Below are 27900 nucleotides of genomic sequence, written 5' to 3'. Positions count from 1 at the left end.
GCATCGAAAGTCCACAAACAACACAACCTTGTATTCTTGTTGTCATCGGGAAAACTCGAGCTAAAACTCTCGATGTTTGGCTAGAGAAAAAGAAAGGGACATGAAATCATATTGGCGCAGTGTTTTTGCTTCACTGAATGTTCCATTGAATCGGTGAGTTAATCTTTAGCAGATGTGATCTCACGCTTGCACTTATAGAGAATAATTTTGTAAAGTTTTCTAGCTATGTCTCAATTCGAGTACTGCATTAATGGGCTTCACCCCGCTTTGCGTTGACTTTTTTTAATCCCAACATTGTGATAGTTGTTTACAATGCAATTCAGAAACATGTTTTTCTTAAGATCATTGAAGAAGCTCATTTTTTCAATTTACCACCTTGTTGGTTGTAAACAACAAAATAATTCACTGAGTTACTGTCCTTGTTTTTCTACTTGTGTTTGCATATCCTATGAACGATAAATTGTTTTATTCAAAAGTTATTGATTGGAGGCTGAAATATTGAATATAGATCGGAGGCCGAAAACGTTTGGAAAATATTGTTTATTATTTACGCCATTGAACTTGGACAATTCCTCCACTCCAGGAACTACAGAGAGATTGGTACGAGTAAGGGTTTATGGAATCGTTTGGGAAGACAGATGGAAATTGCGCTGCTAAAAAAAGTGCATTCAGTCTCGGTGGTCAATTGTACAGTCAATACTCTTTTAGGTGAAAACTATTTAACAAGAGCTACGCTTCCCTGAGAAAATGCGCAGATATACGTTTCTTTGTCGACGCGATGTTCATCTGTCTTCCCAAACGATCCCACAATCCTTTACTTGCGTACCAGTCTTTTCACAGTTTCTGGAGAGGGGAATGTCGAGCCATCCTCACCTTGCACTTGGCCCTTTTAACCCATATATATCTTTAAATGTAGGAACGTCAACAAATTGCTCAACAATTGGAAGCAAAGCAAAAGGAGAAGGAAGATAGAGACAAAAAGGTATGACATATGGAAGTAGACATATGGTTCTTCTGTCGCGTGATGATCGAAAGTGTTACTATCCAGACGGCAATGTTTCTCAATCTATTTTTATCTGTACTCACTCTTGCTCAAAAATAAAATTACAACAAAGAAAATATTAAAAGTAATAATTAGAGTACTGGCTTTCTGGAATAACCGTAGGGGCTAGCGGAGCCAGGCAGCCAGTTGACATCAGTATTAAATAGAAATAAAATACAGGTCAACAAGAAAGCTGAAGCAAAAATGCACACATAAAAAGAAAAAGGGGAGAGAAACAACGCTAATTCTACGCTATGAGGGAAGTCTAGAATAGTTAAATTTTAAATATGAATACAAAACAGTAATATAAGAAGAGCATACAGTAGCTATGGCAACTAATAACAAGCATGCTATATATTAACCTATCATAGAGCAGAAAAAACATTAAGGCTTGGAAAGGTGACAAAACTAAACAGAGTGTCGAAAGTAATTCGTGTTACATGACATGCCCTATGAGGTTAACCGCCCTTGACTCTGGTCCGAGATATATCTATTTCATTTGCAGTAATTTCTCTTCAGCTAGAACTCAAAGCTTTATTGTCATACAGATAAAGGCTCTGTCGCCCTTTGTTCTGTTATAAAGGTAAAATTGTTACACTGAAAAGCATCAAAGAAGGAAAGAGAAGCAAGCCCCTGCAGCTAATGTTGTTTTACCCCACGCTTCGTTCGTGCCGTCACTTTTTCGCGAGTTAATTAAGGTTTCTTCCTATCAGCCAGTGATTCACCATGTATGGCGAACAGATGGCTATACTAATACCGTTTTGACATTATTTTATTTATCGTCTTGAAGGTTATTCATCCGATATCTCCAGCATCCGATTGACGGCTTAAAACATCACAAGCATTCAGTTTAATAGACCATATCCGAGTTGCTTTGAACCTCATTATGATTGCGAGGCTGAGTGCAAAGTTTTTGTTATGAAAACTAGTTTTCATTCATATGCGAAGAAAACTAGTTTTCGTATGAAAAGTTTTGCACTTAGCCTCGCTTTCATAATGAGGTTCACTGCAACTCGGAAATGGCCTATTCGTCAACCCATTTTGATATATTGAACAATTGATGACTTTCAGCAGCTTTGTCTGTTCTTCATTTCCAGTACAATACGCAAATTAATGTCCTTAAAATTCAGTTTAGGCACATTACTCTGGGTCTGAAAAAATGTAGAATCGACGCTGGATTGATTTTGCTTAAACAAAACATATAGCAATCAACACAGGTTGAACAAACATGATAAATATTCCTTTTTAATAATCTCGTAGTCACTTTTCCCGCCAGACAGGTTAACAATTTGTTTTATCTGGAGAGTGGGATAGGTCAGTCGGTTTTTAATCCGATTGTAGATTTCTTGTTTGGTAAAAAGAAAATCAATGTTTACTGTTAAGCCACTACAGTTTTAGCTATATATCGGGGAGAAAAACACGTTAGTCTCACTGGTAGATTGTATAATTTCGCAGGATAGAAAAAAAAAGTTTAATTGTCATAGCCCGCAATGAAGGCGTTTTCGGACGGCGCGCAAACGCCAGAATCGCAGTTTGTCTAAGCCGCCATGTTAAATGAATTTTAAGTATCTTAGGGAGCTGGGGAAATCTTTACCCCCTCTCTCCCCTCTCCTTTTTCTTTCAGCCTTATACCCACCCCAGTGGTCGCACTTTCTACTCTCCACAATCTTACTCTGTCTTTAACATCCAAGATGGCGGCCATGACGCTCAATCCAAATAATACGCCTGCATTGGAGGCTATAATTGTCCTATAAATATCGCGCAATACCTTGTCTCTCAGTTAACAAGATAAGTGCTTGTTTTCATTTTATAGGATAAAACGGATGTTCCGAAAGGTGATGAGCATGCAGCATACGAGAAGACGGCTGGTAAGGAATACTATTAAACTCAAGTGATTTCTGACAACTGAGTTTCCGGTTTCTCTCTCAGTTCAATCGACTCAAGTTGTTATTTTGATTTACAGAAGCCGATGCAACAGAGCACAGGACGTCAGGCGTTCCACCGCCATTACCTTTGGGTGAGAAATAAAAGTTTGAACGTTCAGTCTCTCTTCACCTAACCCCAAAATTTTTCTTTCTCTTAAATGAATCTTTGCACCTGGTCGAAACATATTGCGCTATTTGGCGCTTATTTTTTTAACCAAATCTTGACTTTATATAGGCTGTAAAAGTTACGAAATCTAGCCATCATCTGTCCCATGACCGAGCTTGTAAGGGGCATGGGTCTATTCCTTTCTTGACGTCACAAACTGATTTGCATTGTATTAAGTCTTTGTGAAAATGCATGCAAAGCAGTTTGTGACTTCATTTAAGGAATAAGCCCATGCCCCTTATTAGCTCGGTCATGGGACAGATGATGGCTAGATTTCGTAACTTTTACAGCCTATAAAAGGTCAAGATTAGGTTGAAAAAGGTGCAAAAAGGCTCAATGCGTTTCGAACAGGTGTAAAGATTTATTTAAGCGAACAAAAATTTGGGGTTAGGTGCACTTTAATTGTGCTTCTCGGAGGGATGTCCACGACAACGAACTTTTATCTTAAACAAGAACTCTAACGTCGCGGATTTGCGATACACACTTTGGCCTTCTGAATCTGTGTGTGGTTGAGATTGAAATGTGAAAAGCAACGGTAAATTACAGAAAGATTGAATTTTTGTAGCCTGAACTTCGTGCTGTAAAATAGCTCCATGCCTAAAAGCGGCCTGCCTAAAAAAACACATTGTTTATTGACAGGACCTTCTCCACCAGAGAGATCAAGAAAAAGGAAGGTACGACGAAAGACTCGAAACCTAAGAGCCAAAAGGGAAGGTAAGCAAGCCTACTCTGCCTGCAAACGTTTACATGAATAGGGGAAGGAAAAAAGATAAGATAAGTTAAGATGAGATAAGATAGATTTAATTACCACGCAATATGACGTCATCACTTCTCGTTGTGGACCTAAAAGGAAACATTTTTGGACGTATTATTTATACTGTAAGTGCCATTGTTATAGTTTTAACAGTTGCGGAGTTATGGAGCACCACAATCCCTCCCCCTGCCGTAGAGGACAAAAAACAACCATTCAAGATTTGACTTTGCGTACGGGCTAGTTTTTTAGTACTCTACACATTCGCGCACGCATAGCTATTTCCATGTTTTCTTTTTATGTTAGGATTAGATGATGACTCCGATGCCAGCAGTGTATGTAGCATTAACACCTGTCCCGGTGATCTGGGTTTTACAAGGAACTCGTCGTACCGTGCCAAAATGCCCACTTATCCGGACACTGACACAGGCGCTGTGAGCGATTATCCCAAATCTTTGTCTACTCAAATACAGCCTAGTAAGAAGAAAAAGTCCTCTTATGAACAAAGTTACGGAATTCGCCCTAGACCATCCAATTTCCATGGTACCTATCGCCTATGTTGGTACTACCAACGTAAACAGCCTTGCGTTAACGGCAAACGGTGCCCCTTTGCACATAGTGAAGACGAAAGAATGGCTTGGGAAGAAGAAAGCAAGAAAGGTACTTTTTGAAAGTCACAAATGTCTGGTTATTCTTGGAAATTTTCGTCAATTTTTAATTTTAATCTGCAAAATGGCAGTTGAAAGAAGAGGCAACGAACATCTAATATCTAATACATTATAGCATGGTTTCAATGCAACCTGCAAAATGCCCCAAGGAAATGGACTAAAACTTCTGCAATAAATCAGGATTCAGTAGAGAGAGGAAGTAAGGAGATTCTCCCTTGAGGTACAAACATCTGTGAGTAATCGGTTTTTGAGCCTAGGTTATCTTTTATGAGGAGATCCAAAATCAGACGATATCGGTAAAAAGCACCGGACACAGTATTCGTATAGTGCTTTCAACCCGTGCTGTTCATTTTTTCCAAACAAGATATAATTTTGCAGTATGTCTTTACAAATATACGGCTCTGAAGTCTTCGATAGCACAGCGTCCTTGGGTAAACTTAAAAATCAGTAAACAAAGTAACCATTACGTATGTGTCTGACTTTACGTATTTCATCTTTATCGCATGTAGGTCAAAGCAAATCATCAAATAAAAAAGAAAATCCCGAAAAGGAAAACAAAAGTGGAAGCTCTTACCCTTCACTCCAAGAATGGCGTCGAGCGGTTAGAGGGCAATGCAGAGCACCCTGGCATATTCCACAGAAAGGCGCAAAGTACAAAATGTGTCCTGAGTAAGCATTAGTTGTATGTCTTTTTTTTTTTCCCAGAACATGACTATTTGATTAAAAACAATCCCTTGCTATTACAGTTGTAAGAGCAGCGGTAGTCTATCTTTGGACATGTATAAGATACAAAGCTGGGTTATTTTAAATCTGCCAAACTGTTTTGTAGTTCCTTGATCAAAACTTATTCACTTGTCACAATTTCAATTTTAACCGTCTGAACTTGAAAAGAATCAATGATGAGGTAAAAGTGGTTTTACTGCCATCTTTCACTTGAAATCCCTCGTCTACCGCTCTGCAACCCACTTGCGTTCTGGGCATTTTTTTATGGCTCGATTCTTTAGTAAAACGTGGTATTCATTTCGCACTTTGTTGTTGCTATTGTTGCCCCTGCGGTATCACAGGACCGTGTGTCACATCTGAACCTAGTTATATGGTTACACTCACCTGGGGTTGGATAAATGCTCTACCAGTGAGCTATGGGAGGCACCTGTGATGAAGGTCATAGCTCCGGCTCTCCTTCTTCCAGTTAGAAGCGAAAAAGAAAAAGCAATAGTAAGTGCAATCTCCTGAGGCGGTTATTACAGGAACCATATTGAAAAAACTCTGAGTTGTCATATATCAAACACGAGGAAGAGAGGTTCATCCGGTCAGTCCAAACGCCGGGAAGTGGTTTGATAAAATAGCAAATATAGTACTTCATTTCACTACTGTTCCACATAATTTTGTTTTCGTTACATTTCTTAACCAAGCTGGATGGAGGGAAATTGCAAACGCGCCAAGAAATGTACTGGAGCACATGGTGAGGAGGAACGCACAGCGTGGAATGAGCATTTGAAAATGATGGAAAAGGAAATACAAAAGGAAACAGAAGAGGAAAGCAAGCAGCAGAAGGATCATGATTCTCCAAGGAAAATTAAAGATACTTCGAGTCTTACTAAAAAGGTACGGACATAGTGATATTGCTTTCCTTGACTGGTAGAACTTGGGGCACCATATGTTTGTCAATGTTGAGTTTCGTCCTAGCGTTAATATACACTAAAAGTGTTGTTATTTCAGCTTTATTCTAACACATTACTACTATTACAGCTTATTCCTGAACTGCGACGTTAACAACCCACTTAATTTTTTTTTTAAATACAGTGGCGCATCTTAGAAGTGTAATAAATAGGGACTAAAGTTAATTCTGGTTTATAATTTGGGATAAACCTTATACATTGTATCACGAACCGAAACAACAATCCTGGAAGCTCAACTGTGGTTTTAAGGAGCAATATGCCTTCCAAACCTTTAAAGCCCATTGTACGTTTTTAGATTATTTTCTACTTAATATTGGTTTCATTTTTTTCTTTTTCTTTTTGATTTTAGAGTGTAGCGTCAACAGAAACGAAAACAGCTTCGTACGTTCAGTCCTGCATTAAGCCGAGAGATGGAATTCGCCCCCGACCACCCAATATTTATTGTACTTTTCGAATTTGTCCTCAACTCAAACTTGGGCGGCCTTGTCCCTCTGGTGACCGATGCCGCTTCGCACACAGCGATGCTGAGAGAAGGGCATGGGAAGCAGAGAGAAAGAAAGGTACGAAAAAGGAACAAAATAATCCTCATGGCGAAATAGTTATCACATATCTAGTCGAGATGTTGATAAATGGAAAAAGGCTCAATTTTCGTACGTAATGGAAGCGGCATGAAGGTGGTACGACATATGCTCGTTGCGTAATGCCAGTTTTCTCTCGTTTCGTGAATACACACCTTTTACTAACTGAATTTGAGGTTCGTGCTGTAAGATACGGACTGAGTTTTTTCCCGAGGATCCGTAACTTACAGTACGGACCGAGAAAACAAGGTTGGTAAGATACTTATTATATCTCTGAGATTAATCGCACGCGTAGGAAAGGAAATACTTTCAAATTTAGCGGGTCGCACAGTGAGACATGGCCGCAATTTGGCCAATCACACCGCGCGTGCTCACTGAGAGGTATAATAAAAATATTTAGGTGGACTGCACTCCGTTGCAAACCGTTGCCACTTATTGAAAACGCAAGCTATAGACTACTGCCACCCCTCACCCCCATGATCCCAGTTGACCAAAAAATACCAAGCCGGACTAGTCACTCAGCTGGAGTCAATGACTAGCAAGATGGAATCTTTTCAGCGTAAGGATCTTCACGTTCTTTGTGGGTAATATGTATAACCAGAACTTTGTCAGGAATATGAAGATGCAACAACTAGACATGTGCTAACTCACCCTTTTATCAGAAATAGATCTTAATTTATTGTATTTTAGGTTCAAGTAAATCGACTGGAAGGCAAGAGACGAGAAGAAAACAAAACGCAAGTGGAAGTAGTTCCGTGTTAAAAGAATTTCGCAAAGCATTCAGGGGCCAGTGCCGAGCACCATTAAGGATTCCTGAGAACGGCGTGAAGTACAGGATGTGTCCAGAGTAAGCACATCATAATATTAAATTGTTTGTCTGGGCTAACTGGGTTCCATAATTAAGGCGCATACCTGTTTTTTAAGATCGTTATATTTTGTTTTTCTTCGGACTCCCGCCGTACAAACGTCTGGATCCGCAAATGCTATTTGATATCTTTATTACGAACAGGATCATTGATCATTGATCATTTGATTGGCTTAGCTCCCATGGTATACGAGACATACCATGCCCGAGAAATAGCGACCATTAAATTATCTTCAGAAAAGTCTAGCAATAGTTCTTGGCCGATTTTAATAAAACAATTTTTCCACTTGCGCTAGTTGGATAGGAGATGATTATACCAAACTCGGCGTTACGTACCTCGTGGCTATCTATCATCTTGTATCCAACGCGCGCCCGTGGACTACTTTTTAATTCTCTGTGTGTGTTCTAATCCACTCAGGACGATATAACCTTTCCTTCCAATTAATACGGCTCCCAGAAGTTGTCCGTCTTTGGTTCCCCTTAATTTTCGCTTGATTGATTGATTGACTGATTGATTGATTGATTGATTGATTGATTGATTGATTGATTGATTGATTGATTGATTGATTGATTGATTGATTGATTGATTGATTGATTGATTGATTGATTGATGGATTGATTGATGGATGGGTGGGTAGTTGATTGTGTGGTGTTAATTACCTTTAATCGCATTTTTATACGTACTCAAAGGTGGACAAAAGGAGCTTGTAAACTCGGCATGGGATGTACATTTGCTCATGGCGAGAAAGAACTTAATGCATGGAATGAACACTTGGACAAAATGGAAAAGGAAATGAAGACGAAAACAGAAAATGAAAATGAAGAGCAAAAAGATGATCCCTTAGAGAAAAGTGAAGTGGGCGATTCACCGATGAAGGATAAGAATTGTGAACGTGCAGCTCCTACTTACAAGGTTGGATGTTACGAAATAATGAATCATAAAATGTTTGTTATGCACTTGTAACTAGCGTAGTACAGTGAGGAAGTAAATAGTATAACGCGATAAATGAGGAGTGTTTATTAGTTATTTGATAAATTTCAACCTTTACATGTCAACTTTTTTACGCTAAATTGAATATCTGTCTTTCACCTACGTACCTCTTAATTCTGCCAACTGAAATAGAACCACTCTAGCTTTAAAGGATGAAGATGATACATGCGTTCATTTGCAAAATACGGACAGCGAGTTTTGTACTTTTTTTTAATGGTAATTATTTGTTCGTTTATTTCTTTTGTTTGTCTTTTCTTTATTTGCCTTAAGCTTGACGACCTTGTCTCCAGTGTTCAAGGAGTGACCGTGTCTTGTGAACCCAAGGATCTGAATGTCTCTTTACAGATACCACTGGACAGCAAGGGCGAAACATCGTACAACTGGACCGTGCATGTTTCATACGAGGTTGGACTCTAAACTAGAATTTCAGGCGTACTGCGATAAATAAAGGCTACCAGTCTAACGATGAAAAGAAGGTTGTAAAGTTAGGCTTACAAATGTAGTTTGAAGAAGATTAAATACTTCTACCCTTTTCTTTAGTTACATAATAACGAGTATCAGGTATGTTGCATGGGATCGTCAGGAGACGTCATCTTAGCTACGACTTAGTGTCTCTTAAATATATTGTATATCTTCTTCTTGTCTTACTCTGTCCGCTTCGATTAGTTTTCGCTACCCGTGGTCCAGTGTATTTAGTAAAAGAAGTTGCATTTCTTTGTATTTATGCGTTTAATATATTTATAAATTTAATGTACACTTAATGATGAAATAAATAGATAAAGATAAGATAACATAACATAAGATAAACTTGGGGGACATCTGGTTATGTGCATTGTACAGCGTTTATACTGAATGCAGTATTAAATTAATTATCTTATACCCACTGTGAATTTTGTTTGCAGCCTGTAATTCAGGTGACATTTAAGCTGAAACAATTTATTTGGACCATGTTTAGAGCATTAGGCCAGGTGTTCTCTTCAATTAGGTGTCACAAAACGTGAAGCTGACGCAGCAAAATTTGATGGTTTAGAGGTTACAAGTACAGGAAACCTTAACTCTCAACTTGAAAAATGTCGTTTTTAAACCAACGTGTGATGGAAGGTATCATTTTTCCAGGAAAATGATGTCTTTTGCTTATGTTAACCATGAATTAGTCTTCTATACATTACATTAACGGAAGTCCGTTGTTTTCTACCTAGTCGAGTGACACTGGCCATCTTCAAGATGTTGTGCTCCTCCCACAGTACCACAGATGCTACACTCTTTCTAGCGTTAGATTTGAGTGTACTGTGCCAACCCCTAACGGTGAGCCAATGAAAGTGAAATCTCCAGAGACTGAAGTCCTGAATGATGAGTTCCACTACGAAGTGAAACCTTATATGCGCTCATTGCAAGGAAGTTGCGAGGTAGAGATCAAAGTGTCTTTCTCTACTCCGGTGTTTGGAAGCTTTGCGCAAGTCTTAGTCCTGGATTTTGGAAATGAATCTTCTCATCTCGCAATGAAAATGAATATCGAGGTTGGCAGCCAAGAATTTCTTCAAGAATTTGTTGAAGAGAAGTCCAAGTTGGATTTGAATTGGACACTGTGGGATGACGGATCACGTGAAATTGTCAAATTCGAACCTAAACGACCAGCAGTATTTAACAATGACCAGTTGATCGATAAATACAAGTTACCAAAAGCAGAGGATATTGTGCCGTGTCCTCTTCTTGACAAGTCACAAGGCTTGAGTCCGAAAAATTACAAGGATGTCATGCATCAACTATTATTTGTCGAGGAATTTTACATCCGCAAACAAATTGCCAGGTAAACATTGTACTTTAGAAATAATTTTTGAGCTGTATCTGATCAGCAATGGCAGAAACTGAAGAGGTCAACTGGTTTTGACGGCAGCTTGAACCTTTTCGTTAAGTTTTTCACGTAATGTGGCTGCACTCAGGTTTATCTTTTTAACGAATACGGACGGAGTAACCAGACCAAATTTGAATAATTAATACCTTGTTTGTAGCTTGTTAAGGCGCCTAACGTTGAAACGAGTTATCGTAGTTAGGGCGAAAATTCGGGTAAAGGCAAAGCTTGATATGGGCAGTCGCTCTGTCGGTCGATCCTTCCACCCCACGTAAACATTACAACGGGTGCATAAATTATAATTATATGAAACGTAAAACGTAATGAAAGCCCGTTATGTAAAGATAAGGTTTTTACTTTGAAAGCTCAAATCTGATTTGTGTCTGTTAGTTTACTAATTCGTTTTACGATTTACTGAAAAAAGGTCAAGGAACCATTAGATTAATAGGTTTTCCGTACTTCATTTTAAACAGTGAACACATACACAAAGCCCCGAAACAGTCTCTAAATAATTCACTTGAAAAAAACAATAACTTGAAACTCTTTAAGTAAATCGTAAAGTGATTTAGTAAGCTCAAAGACTCACAAAAATCTTATCGGCTTGGAGCTCTCAAAGTATCTTTACTTTATCTTTATCTTTATTTTTACGTTTGACTGCCGTTAATGTTGAAAAGGTCATTATGGAGCTTAAGCAAACTTTAAAATAAACCTTTAATTACCTCTTTTGCAGTTTCAACGCACAGGAGGTACATTTGCATGCTACAAAACTGGTTGTGAAAAAAGAAGAGGTTTTGTGTGCCCAGGAAGGTTGGTTGTATGGCTCTTTTCACGTTTCGAACCCGATAACACCTGATGACGCTCAAGGAAGGCTCTTGTTGAGGAATCTTTTCAGAAGCATGGGTTCAGTGCTAATAGCAAAAAACCAAAAAGATTCGATGGTCTATGAAGCATTGGTAGACTCGGTGGAGGACAGTAGAGTCATATTAAAACTGTCTGAACGATGCTGTAAAGACTTGGAGTTGGCAAATAACACTTTCGTGACGGTGGACGTCCAGTTCCACATCAACAGACTTCCTCTGTGTGAGATGCATGACAACATTGATAGGCTGGGACCAGAACATTCCCGTATTCTGTTTCCGGGACTCAGCAGTGATGTAGAGGAAGAGAAGGTACTTTTTACGTTTAGCAGGTATAGAACTTGTAAGTAGTTTAGAGATGACAAATATGAGAAAAATGTAAGCCTTTGGATAAAAATGACGTTTACTTAATACATTCCAATGTAAATTATTGTGATGGGTGTTTTTGTAATCTCAAAGGTCCATTGCATTGTTTGAAGACGATACTTCTAGGAAACATGTCAACTAAGGCGGGCTTCATTGTTCCGGTCCCGTCTTAAAAACTGCCAAATTCGTATTAGGTATTTTATTTTTACAGCGTTAAATTCTTTGGCTATCCAACTAAACGTCGTCTTACATTCATTTCAGATTCAACATCTCCTATGGATTCTTGACTCAAAATTAAACGAGGATCAGAGAGAAATTATTAAGAAAATATCCGCTCCCGCGATTGATGCGCCTCCCCTCGTGGTATTCGGTCCATTTGGCACTGGGAAGACGTTCACGCTAAATCAAGCCATTCGTCGTATCTCAGTAAACCAAAACAACCGGGTGCTCATCTGCACTCACTCAAACAGCGCTGCGGATATACATGTGGAACTACTGAACCACTACCTGAAACATGATCACGGCATAACAGCATGTAGACCTTTAAGGATTTACACACCTTTCCGCAAACTGGCCACTGTTTCTGACACGGTGAAGGAGTATTGTCTCATTGCAGACAAAGGTACGCCAGCGCAAGCCTTCAGACTTCCAACTCGTGAAGACGTGATACGTCACCGGGTTGTTGTAACTACTCTGGGCATGTCCCGAGCTCTTTTTGACATGGAATTTCATCGAGGATTTTTTTCACACATCCTTATTGATGAGGCGGCACAAGCGCTGGAGACGGAGACATTAGCGCCACTCACCCTAGCAGGGAATAATACCAAAGTGGTTTTCACGGGAGACCACATGCAGGTATACGATCTCTTTGCATCTGTAAATATCTTTTTCTAAAAGTCTTGCAGCTCACCGGAGCTTGTGGAGCAGGTTTTGGGCATCGGTGAGAGAATTTGATTGCAGATTCCAGATTAATTTCAAAAAATATGTCTTGGTTATCAACTTCAGTGAATTTCCTCAGAAAAACCTTTTTAGTCATATGTTTCGTCTTACCATGAATAGTCATCTAGCCATGTTTTTATTAGTGGACGAATCAATGGTGCTAGTTTTTAATCCACTAATCAGTATTCTACCCTGATTATTCGATCATCCCCATATTTACGAATAGTATCCACTTTGTGCATTAGATGCAATGAAATGCTGCCTTTTGTCATTCTTAGATGAGTCCCGATGTGTTCTCTCCTCAAGCAAAGAAGTGGGGATTCCAAGTTTCCTTACAGGAAAGACTCTTTTACGATTATCAAAGACGTGAAGACGGGTCAAAACTAGATCCCCATCTTATTTTGCTGACAGAAAACTACCGCTCAAACAAACAGGTGCTTCAGTTCTCGTCCGACATGTTTTACGGTGGTGAGCTTTCCTCTGGTAGTGACCAACCTCTTCACCCACAGTTTGGTCCACTTGTGTTCTATTCCGCTCTTGGCAAAGAAGAGATCGAAGAGAGCCATGCGTCATATCGTAACTTAGCAGAGGTTAACGAAGTTGTAAAGCGAGTGAAGGAGCTTTGCGATTGCTGGCCGAAAGAATGGGGTACGAAGAATCTTAAACAAATAGCAGTCGTTTCATCATATAGCTATCAGGTCAGTACGATACGCATACACATATAACCACCAATTCTCAGTCTTCATGCAACATTTCTTAGCGACAAGTTTTCTGAACGTTAAGTTCGTAATATAATCTATCAAACAACAGCACTACAGGAAGATAGTTGTTAGTATCTTTCACTCAAGATGCGCGAATTGTGTTTTGGCTAATCGAGAAAAGGTTAAATAACAAGTGGTTGGCGATGGAAATTTAATTTTAAAGCGATTCCTTCCACGCATAGGATCGATAACAGTTGAATGTCTTTAAAGGTAGTAATAAAGATAATAATGACAAAAATTAAAGATATCCATAATGATGATGATAATGATGACAGCGATGACTATAAAGGGGAACTTAAAAGCGGCCTGTCCTTGCTATGAAGAAGTCTGCGCTGTAGTGCAAAGTTTCCACGGGTAGAGGATCTACCATAGGTTGCCAAAGGTTACTGACACGAGCAGCCTGTTCCACTTGTAATTTTCTGGGCTCTGTACTGAACTGTTGAACTGAAACAACCCAACGAGCGGTCTGTCTATGACCAACTAAATTGTCCTTATTGTACGCGGCCGCAAGGATATAACTGCCTCACTGATTTACTTTTATTCCTTTTAAATAGGTCAAAACAATTCGAGATGGCCTCAGAAAAATTGGTCTTGGAGCTGTAGACGTTGAAACTATTGAAAACATTCAAGGTAAATTGACTCGGAATATATTAGTACAATTTGTGAGCAAAGGGAGAAGTATTTAATGAATAAGATGCAACCTTGATCGAGGTCCAGTATTTAAAATTTGTATATATCGGTTATTATCAAAGCTTTTGTCTATATCACGCTGCTGACTATAATTTGCTTCTTTAAAAAAAAAATTTAAATGTTGAACGCTATTCCTACTTCACTGTCAACATTGACCTCCATTTGTTAAATTTCCATCAGGAAAAGAGTTCCGAGCTCTCTTCGTAAGCACAGTTCGAACGTTCCACACTTGCGTGGGGAAGCAGGGTTCCGGAACAGATGAGAGTGACAGCCCTTACCTGTACTTTTTATCAGACCCCAAGCTGCTCAACACTGCTCTCACTCGAGCGCAATCTCTCATCGCAGTGGTTGGAGATCCATTTTCCTTAAGAACTGTTGGTGATTGCCAAGGTTTATGGGAGGAATTCATCAAGCGATGTAGTCAGGAAGGGAAAATGTTTGGCTTTGAACACTACGAGCTCGAAGAAAGCATTTCCGAGAGTGGACTCAATGTCAACGCTGCCGAGTTTGTACCATCAGGGACCGGTCAACCGTCTGTTTCGGATGTAAGTGATTTGCCTTACTCCAATTCTTCTTTACTTCCCAAGGAGGATGATCCAAATGACACAAAAAAGAAAAACGACTTTTCTTTTGAAGCAAAAAGCCATTTAGCTGAGAAAGCCGGGAGTGAACATGATTGTGCATCTGAATCCGACGATGCTGGTGACGAAATGTCCATGAGTGACGGCCTAGGTAGTGCTGACGATTTTGCAGAATATGAAGACGTGGATGAAACTGTCCCCCCACGGCATATTGATCCTATCATCCAAGCCTTGAAGAATAAGTGCGAAGAAATGAAGGTGAAAGGGAAAATTAGAGATGAAACAAAAAGCAAAGAGGAAGCAAAGGAGGCAGAATCTAGAGAAAATGCAGAGCAAGACAAGGACGAGATAGATCCCTTACCTGAAAACGCCACGAGAAGCAGGAAAAGATTAGATTCCAATACCACAGAAAACAAAATAGTTCACGAAGACATAAAAATGAAAACAAAGAAAGGCAAAACCAAGATTTTTCTGGTAAACATAGATTATAAATACAGCGAAAGAACAGAACGCCTTGTTCGTTCCCCTAAAGTGCAAAACCAAGAATGTTTACAACAGGATTATCTTGATCGCTTGCTTCAACAACAACCTGAGCTCTATCGTGAATGCACGTTGAGAGTTACCTTCGACAAAGCACGAACTTTGTGTGGTGAGATACCTGATGCCGAGAGTGAAGATATCATAATAGAAGGAGACACACGCCAGACATTTGATCGTGACGTCGTGGTAGTTAAGTTATCCCAGAAGCTTTCGAGTGATTCCTCGGAACTTACAGGTGCTTCTGAAGGACTGAAGGGCAAAATCTGTGGTGTTCGCCACCATGCGATCAATCTTCGTGAGCGACAGTTTGTATGCACAATTTCCAGGGATAACCCACGGATAATGTATCCCATCAACAAGTCAATGACACCAATCGCTAACCTGACCGATGAAAGTTGTAAGGGAGTTCCAATTTACAGAAAAATTGAACCCGGTTCAGATGAAAAAGCAGTGCGTGTGAAAACCCTTCCCCTACAAGAAGCTTTGAGCGGTAAATTCTTCTTTGTCGTACAATATTTACAATGGAGACTAGAATTCCCTTATCCTCTTGGCATAGTGACGAAGGCGTTTCGAAAGGGAAATGATCTTTCTGACGCATTCAAGGTTCTTAAAGCTGAATATAAACTTAAAGACGAATTTCCAGGAGACGTTTGCAAAGAGTTAGAAAGATTCACAGAGAGGTGGTCAAGTATCCCTCACGAAAGAAATAGCCGTCCACTGGCAAAGAACGCCTTCACAATTGATCCTCCCGGAAGTAAAGCTCTCGATGATGCATTGACAATCGAAAGGTTAGAGAATGGATATTGTAAAGTCGGAATTCATATTGCCGATGTGTCATACTTTGTTCCAGTGGGGAGTCAAATCGATCGTGAGGCCCAGAGAAGAGGTACCTCGTACTTTGGAGGTAGTCGACTTGGAGACGTCCTTATGCTTCCCGTGGCGTTAAGCCATGACATTTGCAGTCTTTTGCCGAATCAAGATCGACTGACAGTGTCCGTTTATCTGACGTTGGATCAAACTGGTTGTATTCAGGGAGGAGAGGAGCTTGAATTTTGTAGATCCATTGTGAAGTCGCAGTGTCGTTTGACGTATTCCCAAGCACAGCAGGTCATACTTGGAAAGACTGTTCATTGTAGGCGCGAAGATGGACAACTGACTTCGGAGATCGAAGAAAGTATCCGCATGCTAAACTCCTTAGCCCAGAAAAGAAGAAAATTGCGTCTGTCTGACGGATCGTACTTTCACTTCGACCATGCAGACCGAAAGGAGGACGTTGAGGCTCATGAGCTGGTAGAGGAAATGATGATCCTGGCCAACACTGCTGTAGCAAAGCACCTTGTGAGAACGAAAGCTGACCTGTCACCGCTGAGAATCCAGCGTCCCCCGAAGACGCGCAAACTTAATGAGTGGCAAGGGAGTTTCGGAAATTGTGCCAGGCTGTCTCTTTCCCTCAACAGGCATTTGTCTGAAGAAGTTGAATGCGTGGAGAAGTTCTTTCTGCCATCCCCCACGTGGAGCCTTATTTGTAAAGCTCGCCGCAAACCGGATAAGAGGGAATTGAAACTTTGGATTTGTAATGATAACATCTATCCCCAACTGGCAGTCGCGCATTCGTTTTTTAACTCCTTGCAAAGAGGAGCTGAAGATGTTATAGCTGCTCAAGTGCAGACGGATGACAGAAAGCACTGGTCTTTGAATGTTCATGAATACACTCGCTTCACCTCTCCAATTCGTCGGTATCTTGACATTGTAGTTCATCGTTTGTTGCTTGAGACTGATGGCCGAGAACTGGTACCCGACGATATACCCACTGTTTATCGTAGGTGCGCATTTCTTTCTGACAAATCAAGCAAGTTTGAAAAAGATTGCGCCCGAGTTGAAGTTGCTGTAAAACTCAGTGAAGGAAGTTGTGAGTTCTCCGCCATCGTGGAAATGATCGAAGAAGATTTCATTCAGCTGCAAGTTTTATCTGATTTAAACCAATTTCTTTCACAGAAACAGAGGCGAATTCAGATTAGCCACCTTGGCCCAATTGAGCAACCACAGATTGACGAAACTTCCAGATGCCTAGAGCTAAAGTGGAAGCTTAGAATCTACGACGCTTCTACAGAAAATGTCAGACGCGCGAAGCGCAGTAGAAACCCAGAGAGACATCTCCGCGAAGATCGGATCAGAATTCAGAGTTTGTTTTCTGTCAGCGAAAAAGGTTACTACATTCCAAGCCACCGTTGGCTGGAGGTCTTATACGCAGTTAAATCAGGTGATGAGAGCAAACTAAGCGAACGCTTAAAGGATTTGGATGAAATAATTGCTGACCAGAGGGAAGAGATGTCACGATTAAGAAGAGAGGAAGAAAGACGAAATTGTGAACTGTTTTTAAAAGAAGGCTATGAAGAAGAAGAAGAAGATGAAGAAGAAGAAGAAGAAGAAGATGATGATGATGATGATGATGATGATGATGATGATGATGATGATGATGTTGATGATGGTGATGAGGATGAGGAAAACCCTGACTGTAGTAATGGGGAGGATAATGAGTACTTTGATGGTGAGATTGATAGTCATGAGGAAGACAAAGACGTGGACAAAGAAGGGGAAGAAATTTTACCTTCCAATGAACAGTATGATACGTCGGTGCATTTCGTTGAGACGTCCCTTGTGTTAAACGTTTCCGACAGTGTCACCGTGCAACTTTCAGCAAACGACTCTGGAGGTCTAATGTCACCCGAAATTCAGCTCTTCAATCTCGCACCTGGAATTGACGTCTGCCTTGAACATAGGAAGCTTGCCGATAAATGCTTTTCAACTGCTGCATCAAACAAAGCGTCCCAACCAAGCTATCGGACTATCAATAGATATGTTTATCTTTGGAGGCCGGTGCTTGAAATGGAAGCTGCAACCGTGGCCGTAAGGAACGACGATACCATAATTCTGCAAGACATTGAAGTGAATTGGAGAAAAGATGAAGGTGGTGGCATTTTCGGCGAGTTTCAACTTAACGATAACTTTTGCAAAACGAGGCAGATACAGATCATTCCTGGTGATTACGCTTGTGTAAAAGTTCGTTGTGTAACGCCCTCCTCAGGCTGTCTGTCGAACCCTGAGCCATCAGATAGAAAACATGACTTCTGCAAAGAAATGGGAAAGGAAGCCGTAGATGTGCAAGCATTCGCTATGGCCTCTGAAAACCACAATGCAAATGCAAGTAAAAGTGACGACAAGGAATGTGCGGAAAGCTCGGTCGGGAAGAGCTATTGGGTGGGCCATTGTATCTTTCATCTTGCTGAAGAATCACTGACGAAATACACGCTGAGGGTTTTCCAAAACTCAATGAAAGTCCCTAAAGGTCTTGCAAATGGAAACAGTCGGACTTGTACGCTGGAGATAATAAAGCAGACTATCCCCTCGAGGTAATTTTTTGTGACCTTTTAGCAAACGTAAATTCAATAAATTTGTTTTTTGGAAGGGGAATACATTACAATATATTGGAATGCCTTTGGAATCAAATAGCTCTAGTAGTTTTCCAGTTTTATTGACACTGAGAGTCACAAGGATGTCTGTCCTCTTTCCTTTTCCCCCTGTATGTTCTGCCCCATTTTATAGCTTCAAGATTATATGAGGACTTGTTGTTTTGTTCAATTTGCAAGTAATTAATGTTAAAATCAGACAATGGCAACACAGTGGACTTTCTGTAATGAAAGTTCAATACCCAACCAATCAATAACAAATTGTCTGTTCTTTAACTTGCCAGACGAATGATTTCAACTTTAATAAAACTGCCACATATGGAACAATCAGGGGATCTCACTCCTCTTGCTCATAACATTTGTCTGGGGAATGCGTTACAACTGCCTGGTAAGAAGCGGTTAGTCAGCTAATTTACAACCGTACACGTCATGTTCTTTATCCTTAATTAGACTGTTGTCGCTAATCCGAACCATAAGTGGAACCATTGCTAATTACAATTGTCTAATCCATTTCTTATGCTTGATGCTCTACAGTAATTTAATACTGGTAGCTCTAACTAATTCCAATCCAAAATTTGTCTTTTTATCAAATGAGTTGATAAGGTAAATTGACCGCCATCACGAGATACAATAGCTGGCGTTCCCACCGTTACACCATCGTCAGAGCGTATCAACCTTGCATTTACTCTAACGGTTAACATTATTAGGATTAAAATTAAACTTAAATGTTTTGATTCGTAGATAGATTAGAGTTCTATCAATAGACGGCTCAGGAAGGGGAACGGCTATTCCAGATTAAAGGTTATATTTTTTATCCTTAGATCGCCGCATTAGATTACCGAGTGACAGACTTTCGATTGCAGACCATGTAGCTGGCTGTAACCTCAGAACGCTTAACAATTTACAAGTCGCTGCTGTCGGACAATCTCTGCGACAACGTTTTTCTCTTATTCAAGGCCCACCAGGTGAGTTCAAACAGAAATTGATTTGAATTTGTGGATGAACAAATTTACAAATTTGCCGGTTTACTTTGATCCTGATGAGGCACCTATCATCGTTACTCTGCCTACACCTGTAATTCGGACAAAGAGTTGTGTTTTTTTGGTGGCAGCATAATAAACACCTCCATAATGACGACACAGGTAGTCTCGTGGAGGGCTTAGTCCGTATGTTACGCGTGTCGAGACCACCAATTTCCACGTGAAGTTTTTGCACGGCTCCCTCTGCCTCTGTAAATATTATTTCTTCAGATGCCCCATTCCCCACCCTCCCCATAAAAATGAAAGAGAATTGTTTTACTTACCATTTATGAATGTTGACTCTCTTTCCTATGTAAGTTCCTCTTTAAAGTCGTTTTTATATACCATCCCCCTCAGATCCCCCTAACCTACCTTACCCCAAAACACTACAAGGCCTGGTCCAAAAGTCGAACTTTATATGTGCCGAACCGAATGTAAATGAGTAATTGCCATTGTTTTTGCTAATTCGCATTTGGTTGGCACATGTAATGCTGGTATCCTTGGTGGGCATCCTTAGACATACATTTCCATCATTTCCGTCGTCTAGACCGGTGAGGGGGGGGGGGGGGGAGGGGGGATTCTGCCCGCGGCGACGTTAAACCTGAATAAATGTTTTGATATTTGCGCAAACGCCCTGAAACTTCAGCATGAATTGCTGAAGCTGCTTAGTAAAATGATAAAGTAAGCAACAGTTACTCTCTGGACAATGTTCCTGAAAGGTGTTACCTTAACCATTTCCATTTCAGGAACTGGAAAGACCATGACTGGAGTGCACATTGCCTATTGGTTTTCGCAAATAAATAAACAGAAGGCCACTCCTCCAAAAAAGGCTCCTCCGCAAGTCCTTTATTGTGGGCCTTCAAACAAATCTGTAGACGTTGTTGCAGGTGTGTTAGCTTTTTACAACTGAATGTTTTACAACATTTCGGTATTTATGCTTGCTCAAGTTCTTCCACACGGATTATTTGTCTCTAGTCAATCTCGTTCCCAGAGGCTGCGTTCCTTTTGGTCAGCACCAAGGAAGCAAGACTTCTGGGCTAATCAATGTCAAAATCCAGCAAATCGAAATCTGATTGGCTAACACATTTTACCGGAAGTGTCTTTGAATCGGGTTTCAAAACAGGAAATGAAATAGAGTCAAAGACATCTGAAATTGGGCGAAGCAAAAGCCGCTATAGAATCAAAATGCAAACAAATTTCCATTGACTTTTTCTTGGCAGTGAAACAACACGAAAAAGATAACAAGTGTAGATCACAACTAAACGGAAAAGGCGCGAAAACCTTTGCGATATGTTACAGTGTTGGACAAAGCTGAATGACAGTATGACACTTGCGTCGAGGGTCGCGTCGAGGTTACGATGGACCTGACAAGTCGAAAAAACTCCTCTAATTATCGACTCTGAAATGTGGTTCATAGTCAATGCTGACCGTTTAGAATCGTTCTTAACATTGTCTTATGCGGATAAAAGTTTGAGAGCCTTTCTCGTGCTGTTGAAGGAACTGAAAGGGCAGAAAGAAGCAAACTTGTAATCATTCGCAACGCGGAGTTATCTGCGAGTTGATCTGACTGGAGCAGAATTTATTCAAGATTACTTTGTTGAACTGGAACAGATATTGTCTGCAGCCCAGCAGAAACATAATTGAAGGTTTAACAAGGAAAACAAACATCCTTTGTTACCGCTGCGTTAAAAGCGGATTATTCAAGAATGCGTGGCCCAAAAAGTGGTTCAGAGAGCGGTCGGACAGAAAGACAAAAATATTAACGCTTGGAATAGAGATCGTTTTCACTCTTAATACACAAGTTCATTTGTGAGCTTTCTAAGTTTGCACCTTATAGGACTGATAAACCACATGGAGTGCAGGTAAAATATTTTTTTCAGGGTGAGTTTCGTACAAGCTTACACTGAGTGTGTGAATTGAAAAAAATAGCCGATCTTTCTGATCAAGATAAGCTTAGATTTTCAAGTTGCTGGTTATTTGGATTGAACGTTTACAGATCTAGAGATGTGTCTTGCTATTAAATGAAATTTTGTTATTTTATTGTATTGTTTCTGTGATCATGGTATCTGAGTAGGCAAAAGGTGATCTTGTGAAACCTACCGTTTGTAAAATTTCACGGCGGAAAAAATTAAGCTTACGCTTGACAAGACAATTCGTTTCTGTAAAAAAAAAATTGCAATGATTGATTTGTTGGTATTTGTCGTCGACGCAATCATTTAGGAACGATATCTTTGCTGAAGTTTCTCGAATGTTGTTTGAAAATCTTTACCCTGTTAAGTTTTATTTAATCAGATTTAAGCTTATATAACCTCCGACTAGGCGCTATTTTCGTTTCCCTATTAACTTGGCAATCTCATGCTGCGTAGCGTTATATTCACGCCCATTTTAAAGGTTTTGAGAATTACACTATACAGGCGAAAACAAGCTTAATTTGATTCCATATGAGTGTAGTACAACAAATTGTTTCTAATCGCCATTCGACTATTTAACATTACAAGTCTATATCTTTTTTTTTTTTGCTCCTGCCTATGGAAAATGTTTGGTTTTCTAAAACGACCTGAGGATGTGCAAAATGAATTTGTCGCGGTTGAGAAAGCTAATCGATCGTCGACAAACCCAGATTATATGCAGCGTTTGTTTTGGTTGTTTTGTTTTCAAGGAAGTCTCACATGAATGACAATCATTGGCAAACGGGAGGAATGGAGGTTGTCACCTTTTTCACTTGTTTTAATGGCCTTTGATGCTCTTTCCCAGAGGCTGTCTTCCTCCAGGTCCGCAGTATCCCCCTTTAAACCGGAAGTCAAATCTTGGCTTCCGGTTTCTGATTAGCCCAGAGCCCGTGGACGTGCGGCCTCCGCTGGCCTAAAACGCGCACGCGCTGTGGGGACGAGATTGGTCTCTAGCATACATTCAGCCAGTTTCTTTGCAGTCACAAGCATGCTCGTAGTAAACTGAATACGAAATTACTTACTATTTTTTCCTCTGTAGATTATTTGATGAGGATTACCGGTATCAATATCCTTCGACTTTACGGAAACGTCATTGAGGAAGAAGAATTTCCGATCCCAAACCAAGTAAAACAAACTCGAAAGACCGATGTCTACGAAGTTCCTCAGGACTTAAAACGTGTTGCCTTGCATCACGTGATCAGAGACAAAAAAAGGTCACCATTTGCGCGCCAGTTAAAAAAATTTGAGCGAAAGTTTGCCAGAATGAAGAAAGAAAAGAAAAAAGTGAAAGACAAGGAAGTTGCAAAGTATCTACAGGTTTGAACAGCTTCATTAATGAGAGTGCAATGAAAAAAAAAACAACGTATGCGAATTGTGTAATTTGTATTCGTGTAATATTCACTAGTGCCCTATTATTCACAGAGTTAAACCACTTTGGATTTTACGTCTATTGATAAAAGCTTAAGTACGGTTATTTAAATTTCAAGGATTAATTAAACAGCATTCTCTTACAGGGCTTGATAATTAATGTTGAAAAGGTGGTTCTAATTGTTAACGCTTCATTTTGTGGATGGACCCCAAAAGTGGGACCATTCAAATTTAAACTGAAGAGTAATCATACATGTGCTTAATATTTTTGCTGCAAAAGGAAGTTTTAATTTTTAAGTTTCTCGAGTAAAATCCTGAAACTATTGTTTTTGAAACGAAACCCTCAGACTTCTGCCAGAAAGATATTTTTCTATGTGTCAGTCACTCTGAGTCTGCTCCGGTTCAATGTTACCCGAATTGTCCAAGAAGACAGAAAAGGGAAAATTTCTATTTCCGATGAATTAAGGCATCAATTTAATATTATTCTGTAGGGCTCATAGTACTTTATTCTCCCTGGCAATTTAACCTCCCACAAAATAAGAGGTTAAGACTATAGAGTTTGGTAAATTTCTAATCGCAGAAAATAAAGGAAGCTGAACGGTGGGTCATTAGGAGCGTGCGGAAAGGACAGTACCACCAAATTGTGCTTTGCACCTGCTCGGCGGCGGGAAGTAAGAGAGTGAAAGACGGGTGTGACAACACGATTCAGTGCATAGTTGACGAGTGCGGCATGTGTTTGGAACCGGAAACCCTCATCCCTATTGTCTGTTCACAAGCGGAACAAGTGGTTCTCATTGGTGATCACATGCAGCTTCAACCGATCGTAATTAACAGAACTGCCAAGTCTCTAGGGTTGAGTAAGTCCTTGTTTGAGCGATACTCAAACCATGCCTTGATGCTTGAGGAGCAATACAGAATGGTAAGTTAAAAAAAAAAGCCGCATAAGTCAGTGTATAGTCAGTATGTTTTGCTAAGAAAGAAAGGCAAATGTCGCGACTGACAGAACAACTAATTCCTCGTCACCAAAAGGTCCCCAAAAAATGAATAAGTGCTTTTCATGGAGCTTTTATTTTTATCTCGGAGACCGGAAGCGATTGTGAATGCTGTGATCCATAGAATCGCGGGAGCAGCATCCACTCATAATCCACTTTCACCTTTAGTTTGCTTTAAAGCAAAAGAAATGTGTACAATTAAACTGTTATCAGTTTGTAACGAGCCCGCTGAGTAGGATGCCTTGATGCTTGAGGAGCAATACAGGATGGTAAGTTCAGAAAATAGCCGCAGAAGCCAGTTTAGTCAGTATGTTTTGTTAAGAAAGAAAGGTAAATGTCAATACGGATAGAATTTTTTTCCTCCTGTGCGATGACAGATGGAAATAATTCACTCATCACCTAAAGTTTCCCGAAAAATAAGTAAGTGATTGTCATGAAGTCTTTTTTATTATCTTGGAGATAGTAAGTGATTAAAAGCTATCAGATAATGCTAAATGGGAATCGTAATCAGCGATTGTACATAGGGTGATCATCCATTGAATGGTGTGAGCAGCAGCTGTCTTATAATCCAGTTTGGCCTTTGTTTCAAAGCTAACGAAATGAGTTGTGTACAATTAATTTGCGATCAGATCGTGCCTAGCACAGTGAAAAAACCTAAAATCTTAATTCCCCAAGATCTTCCAAACCGCGGTCAAATGATCCAGCCACACTGAAACTGAATCATCGAATTACTCGGCTGATATCTATGGTTCGTGGACTTTAAGAAAGCATGAAGTGGCTCTATGGGGATCCTTAGTTGTTACACCCTATTAACAACGGTGTTTTTTTTTTAACTGATGAAATGAGGCATCTATACACGTGTTACCTGGTGTTGTGTGAATTCACTTTTTGTTTCCTCTATGGCTTGTTTTATTTCAGCACGAAGAAATTTGTGCATTTCCTTCGGAGCATTTCTATGGCAACAGATTGAAAACTGCTAACTCAGTCAATGAGCGTGAAGAGAGGTCAAGAATGAGTGGAAAGTTTGTAAAATTCTGGCCTAGTCACACTGCAAAGGATTACGTGCCTCTTGTATTTTGTAATGTTGTCGGTAAGGAGGAAGAGCTGGTGGTGACCTCACACGAAGGCAATGAGCGCTCCAAGAGCAACGTGGAGGAGAAAGATAAAGTGGTGAGTGTGGAGAAGCATGCTAATTGTATAATAAACCACCAATGGTCGTGTGTCGACCACAGGTGATGTGACGTTTTGCTCTTTCCCATCAAATTTAAGAGGAAGTACATCTCGGTTCGTGCGTAACACATCGACGGCGATTTCCTATGGTCTTTACTCTTATTGACCATTAACTGACGTCATAAAATATTCATAACTAAAGTGGAACCACGAGTCGCAGGCGAGTGGTTTCTTTGCCAAGTTTTGAACATTTTATGGAGTCATTTTATGGTCTATAAAAGTATGGACCATAGAAAACTGTCGTCGATTTTTTTTTTACAATAACATGGTAAAGGTACAAGTGGAATTGGCTTTAAGGTTCCGTTGAGAAAGCGCGCGCATTACATCTGACGTTATTTTTATTGTCCCTACTCTTATAGACAATCAGCGCGCGGGAATTTCTACAGTTATTGTCAAATAGATGTTCGTCAATTAGACCGCTTAGTAGTGACAGGTCGTCGTACAATATGCTTTTTAGAGTCACACCACAGTTTGAAAATCTCATTTGTAAAATCAACGCGACGCCACTTGAATCGTAGTCTTACGGAATCAAAATAGACCGGGGTACCTAGATTTCATTGTAGAGTTAATTCCGCCGCCACCATCAACATTTTTATCGGCTCAAAATAATAACAATCGTTGCGGCTCGCGGTTTATTCATCGAGCAGTTGCCGTCACTTGGTGCTCCAACATGATACAATCATTAAATTTTATACGTATTTGTAGTTGGTTCTCGTGTCTGAATCACATTGTAAAAGTGAGTGTTCCGGTTCTAATTTAGTAACGATTTCTTTTATTTGGTGACTATACCGTTATAAATAACATGAACATTTGTGACAGTGCTGAGAAACCATTGGCGCAGGAGTAAACTGTGCTTGATGCGACCCTTCTTAAGGCTATTCATAAATCGGTTAATACCAGTCATTTAGGGATCTGGCTAATTCCCACAAAACTAAACTCATGTTTAGGTTCAATTGATGTTGGATGCTGAGCATATTTCATTTAACGGAGAAAAGTCTTGAAAGAGTAAGGTCCTTCATTTTCCGGCTTAAATATGGCTTATTATAATGCCAGACGATCTCGGGTGAATAAGTGGCCAACGTGTAGTCATTCAGTGGCCTGGGATTCAATGGACTGCTAGTAGTTGTCACTAAGTTAACGAGCTATTGTCGAAGCTCTATTTATTTCCGCTCTCTATTTATCTTTTATATTATTACTACGAGGTTTTTTCTTTTACGCTCCTTTCTTCAGGTACAGGTGATTAAAAAACTCATCGACTGTGGAGTAAAAAATGATCAGATCGTGGTTTTGTCCCCTTACCGAGCTCAATGCCACATAATAGGAGACGATCTTGCCAAAGAGAAATTGTCCGAGATTCGAGTCATGTCGATTGTGCAAAGCCAAGGTAGGTGGAAGTGTTTACAAAGTTGTTATAAAGGCAGCCTGTTGTATTGTTGCATTAGGACAAGAACAGATAAAGACAAGAGGCATCACACATACATGTAATTAACAATGTCAAAACAAGGAGCTGATAAGTGAAAAGCACAAATGGAATAATCGTGAAAACATTTAACTCAAACAAAGTATGTGAATGATTTTAATAATTCCTTTAATTTTTCGGTTTTGTTTTTGTATGTTTTGTCTTAAGCCTTAGGTAGAATGGTTCTGCGGCTCTAGAATAACTTGTTTTTTCCCTTTGATATGGAGTTTACTTACATACATAGATGTTATTTAAATTCGGATTTACAGAGTAGCATAGATATGCTGGCATTTCCGAAAGCTAACTTACTAAAATACCCTTACATATAAAATAAACATAATATCGTTAATTGACTAGTTAAAAACAAACAAAGCAGTGTCAGCAAAAATTACAACAGGTTTTAGTAAAAGACAAAGTACTAAGTACACCTTTAAAATCTCCGAACACAGAATATTTTCTGGTAGGTTACTCCAAGTTTTAGGGACTAAGTATCTAAAAGAATATAACCCATATGTTGTTGTTGAGACCCTTGGTATGTTGAACTTGTTTTTTCCTCTCCTTTTTCCTTTTGTCTTTTCGTGAATTGAGGGTATCTTAATACCAGTAAGTCAGATAGGTATCTCGGCATATCCATTATGTATAAAATCTTGAATGCAGTCAACAGCATATCCTGTATGCGTTTGACATTCAGAGTCACTAGGTTGTTCCTATCCAATGATTCTTCATAGTTTGATGAGTGATCGTTGTAAACAGCCCTGAGACCTGGATCAGTAAATTATTTCAGTCATATACAAAATATATACTGCATTAGTAGTTGCAGTAGTTGCATTTATTTATACACGATAAAAAATTACAGCAGAGCTGATGTGGTCGTGTTATAAATAAAATATAAAATGTAATAAAAATAACACATATCAATGCACAAAAAGCTAAAACTAAAACTATTGACAATGATCCTAAAACAAAAACAAATATTTATAGAAGAATACTTTTAGTTTATTTTTACTGAAACAGTTTGTACCGGATAGCTCCCTTGTTTGCGTATCCAGAGAGTTCCAAAGGCTTATTGAATAATTTGTATAAAGTAGATTTGCAACGGAGGTCCGTTTTCAAAAGTGGTACCTCAAAGGTCACTTTCCTTCGTAGATTGTTCTTGCAAGTATACTTC

The 27900-nt window shown here is 39.7% G+C and overlaps 1 protein-coding gene across 1 annotated transcript in view; it reads left to right on the top strand.

The window, feature by feature from the left end:
- LOC146461122 (3'-5' exoribonuclease HELZ2-like) overlaps positions 1-27900 on the top strand; it is a 127694-nt gene that overhangs the window by 91371 nt on the left and 8423 nt on the right. The window contains exons 20-43 of the mRNA XM_085087395.1: positions 917-982; positions 2856-2910; positions 3006-3059; positions 3773-3847; positions 4191-4544; positions 5062-5221; positions 5965-6157; positions 6581-6791; positions 7500-7656; positions 8365-8587; positions 8936-9070; positions 9865-10472; positions 11245-11683; positions 11999-12592; positions 12955-13374; positions 13992-14067; positions 14308-18658; positions 19000-19103; positions 19537-19680; positions 20481-20621; positions 22723-23000; positions 23632-23970; positions 24962-25213; positions 26504-26657. Coding sequence (XP_084943521.1) covers positions 917-982; positions 2856-2910; positions 3006-3059; positions 3773-3847; positions 4191-4544; positions 5062-5221; positions 5965-6157; positions 6581-6791; positions 7500-7656; positions 8365-8587; positions 8936-9070; positions 9865-10472; positions 11245-11683; positions 11999-12592; positions 12955-13374; positions 13992-14067; positions 14308-18658; positions 19000-19103; positions 19537-19680; positions 20481-20621; positions 22723-23000; positions 23632-23970; positions 24962-25213; positions 26504-26657 — 9583 coding nt within the window. The remainder of the gene's footprint in view (positions 1-916; positions 983-2855; positions 2911-3005; positions 3060-3772; positions 3848-4190; positions 4545-5061; positions 5222-5964; positions 6158-6580; positions 6792-7499; positions 7657-8364; positions 8588-8935; positions 9071-9864; positions 10473-11244; positions 11684-11998; positions 12593-12954; positions 13375-13991; positions 14068-14307; positions 18659-18999; positions 19104-19536; positions 19681-20480; positions 20622-22722; positions 23001-23631; positions 23971-24961; positions 25214-26503; positions 26658-27900) is intronic.

This window comes from Pavona decussata, unplaced genomic scaffold, assembly GCF_977016875.1.
Source record: "Pavona decussata unplaced genomic scaffold, jaPavDecu1.1 SCAFFOLD_202, whole genome shotgun sequence".
Classification (NCBI taxonomy): domain Eukaryota; kingdom Metazoa; phylum Cnidaria; class Anthozoa; order Scleractinia; family Agariciidae; genus Pavona; species Pavona decussata.
This window is presented reverse-complemented; position numbering and strand designations above follow the sequence as displayed.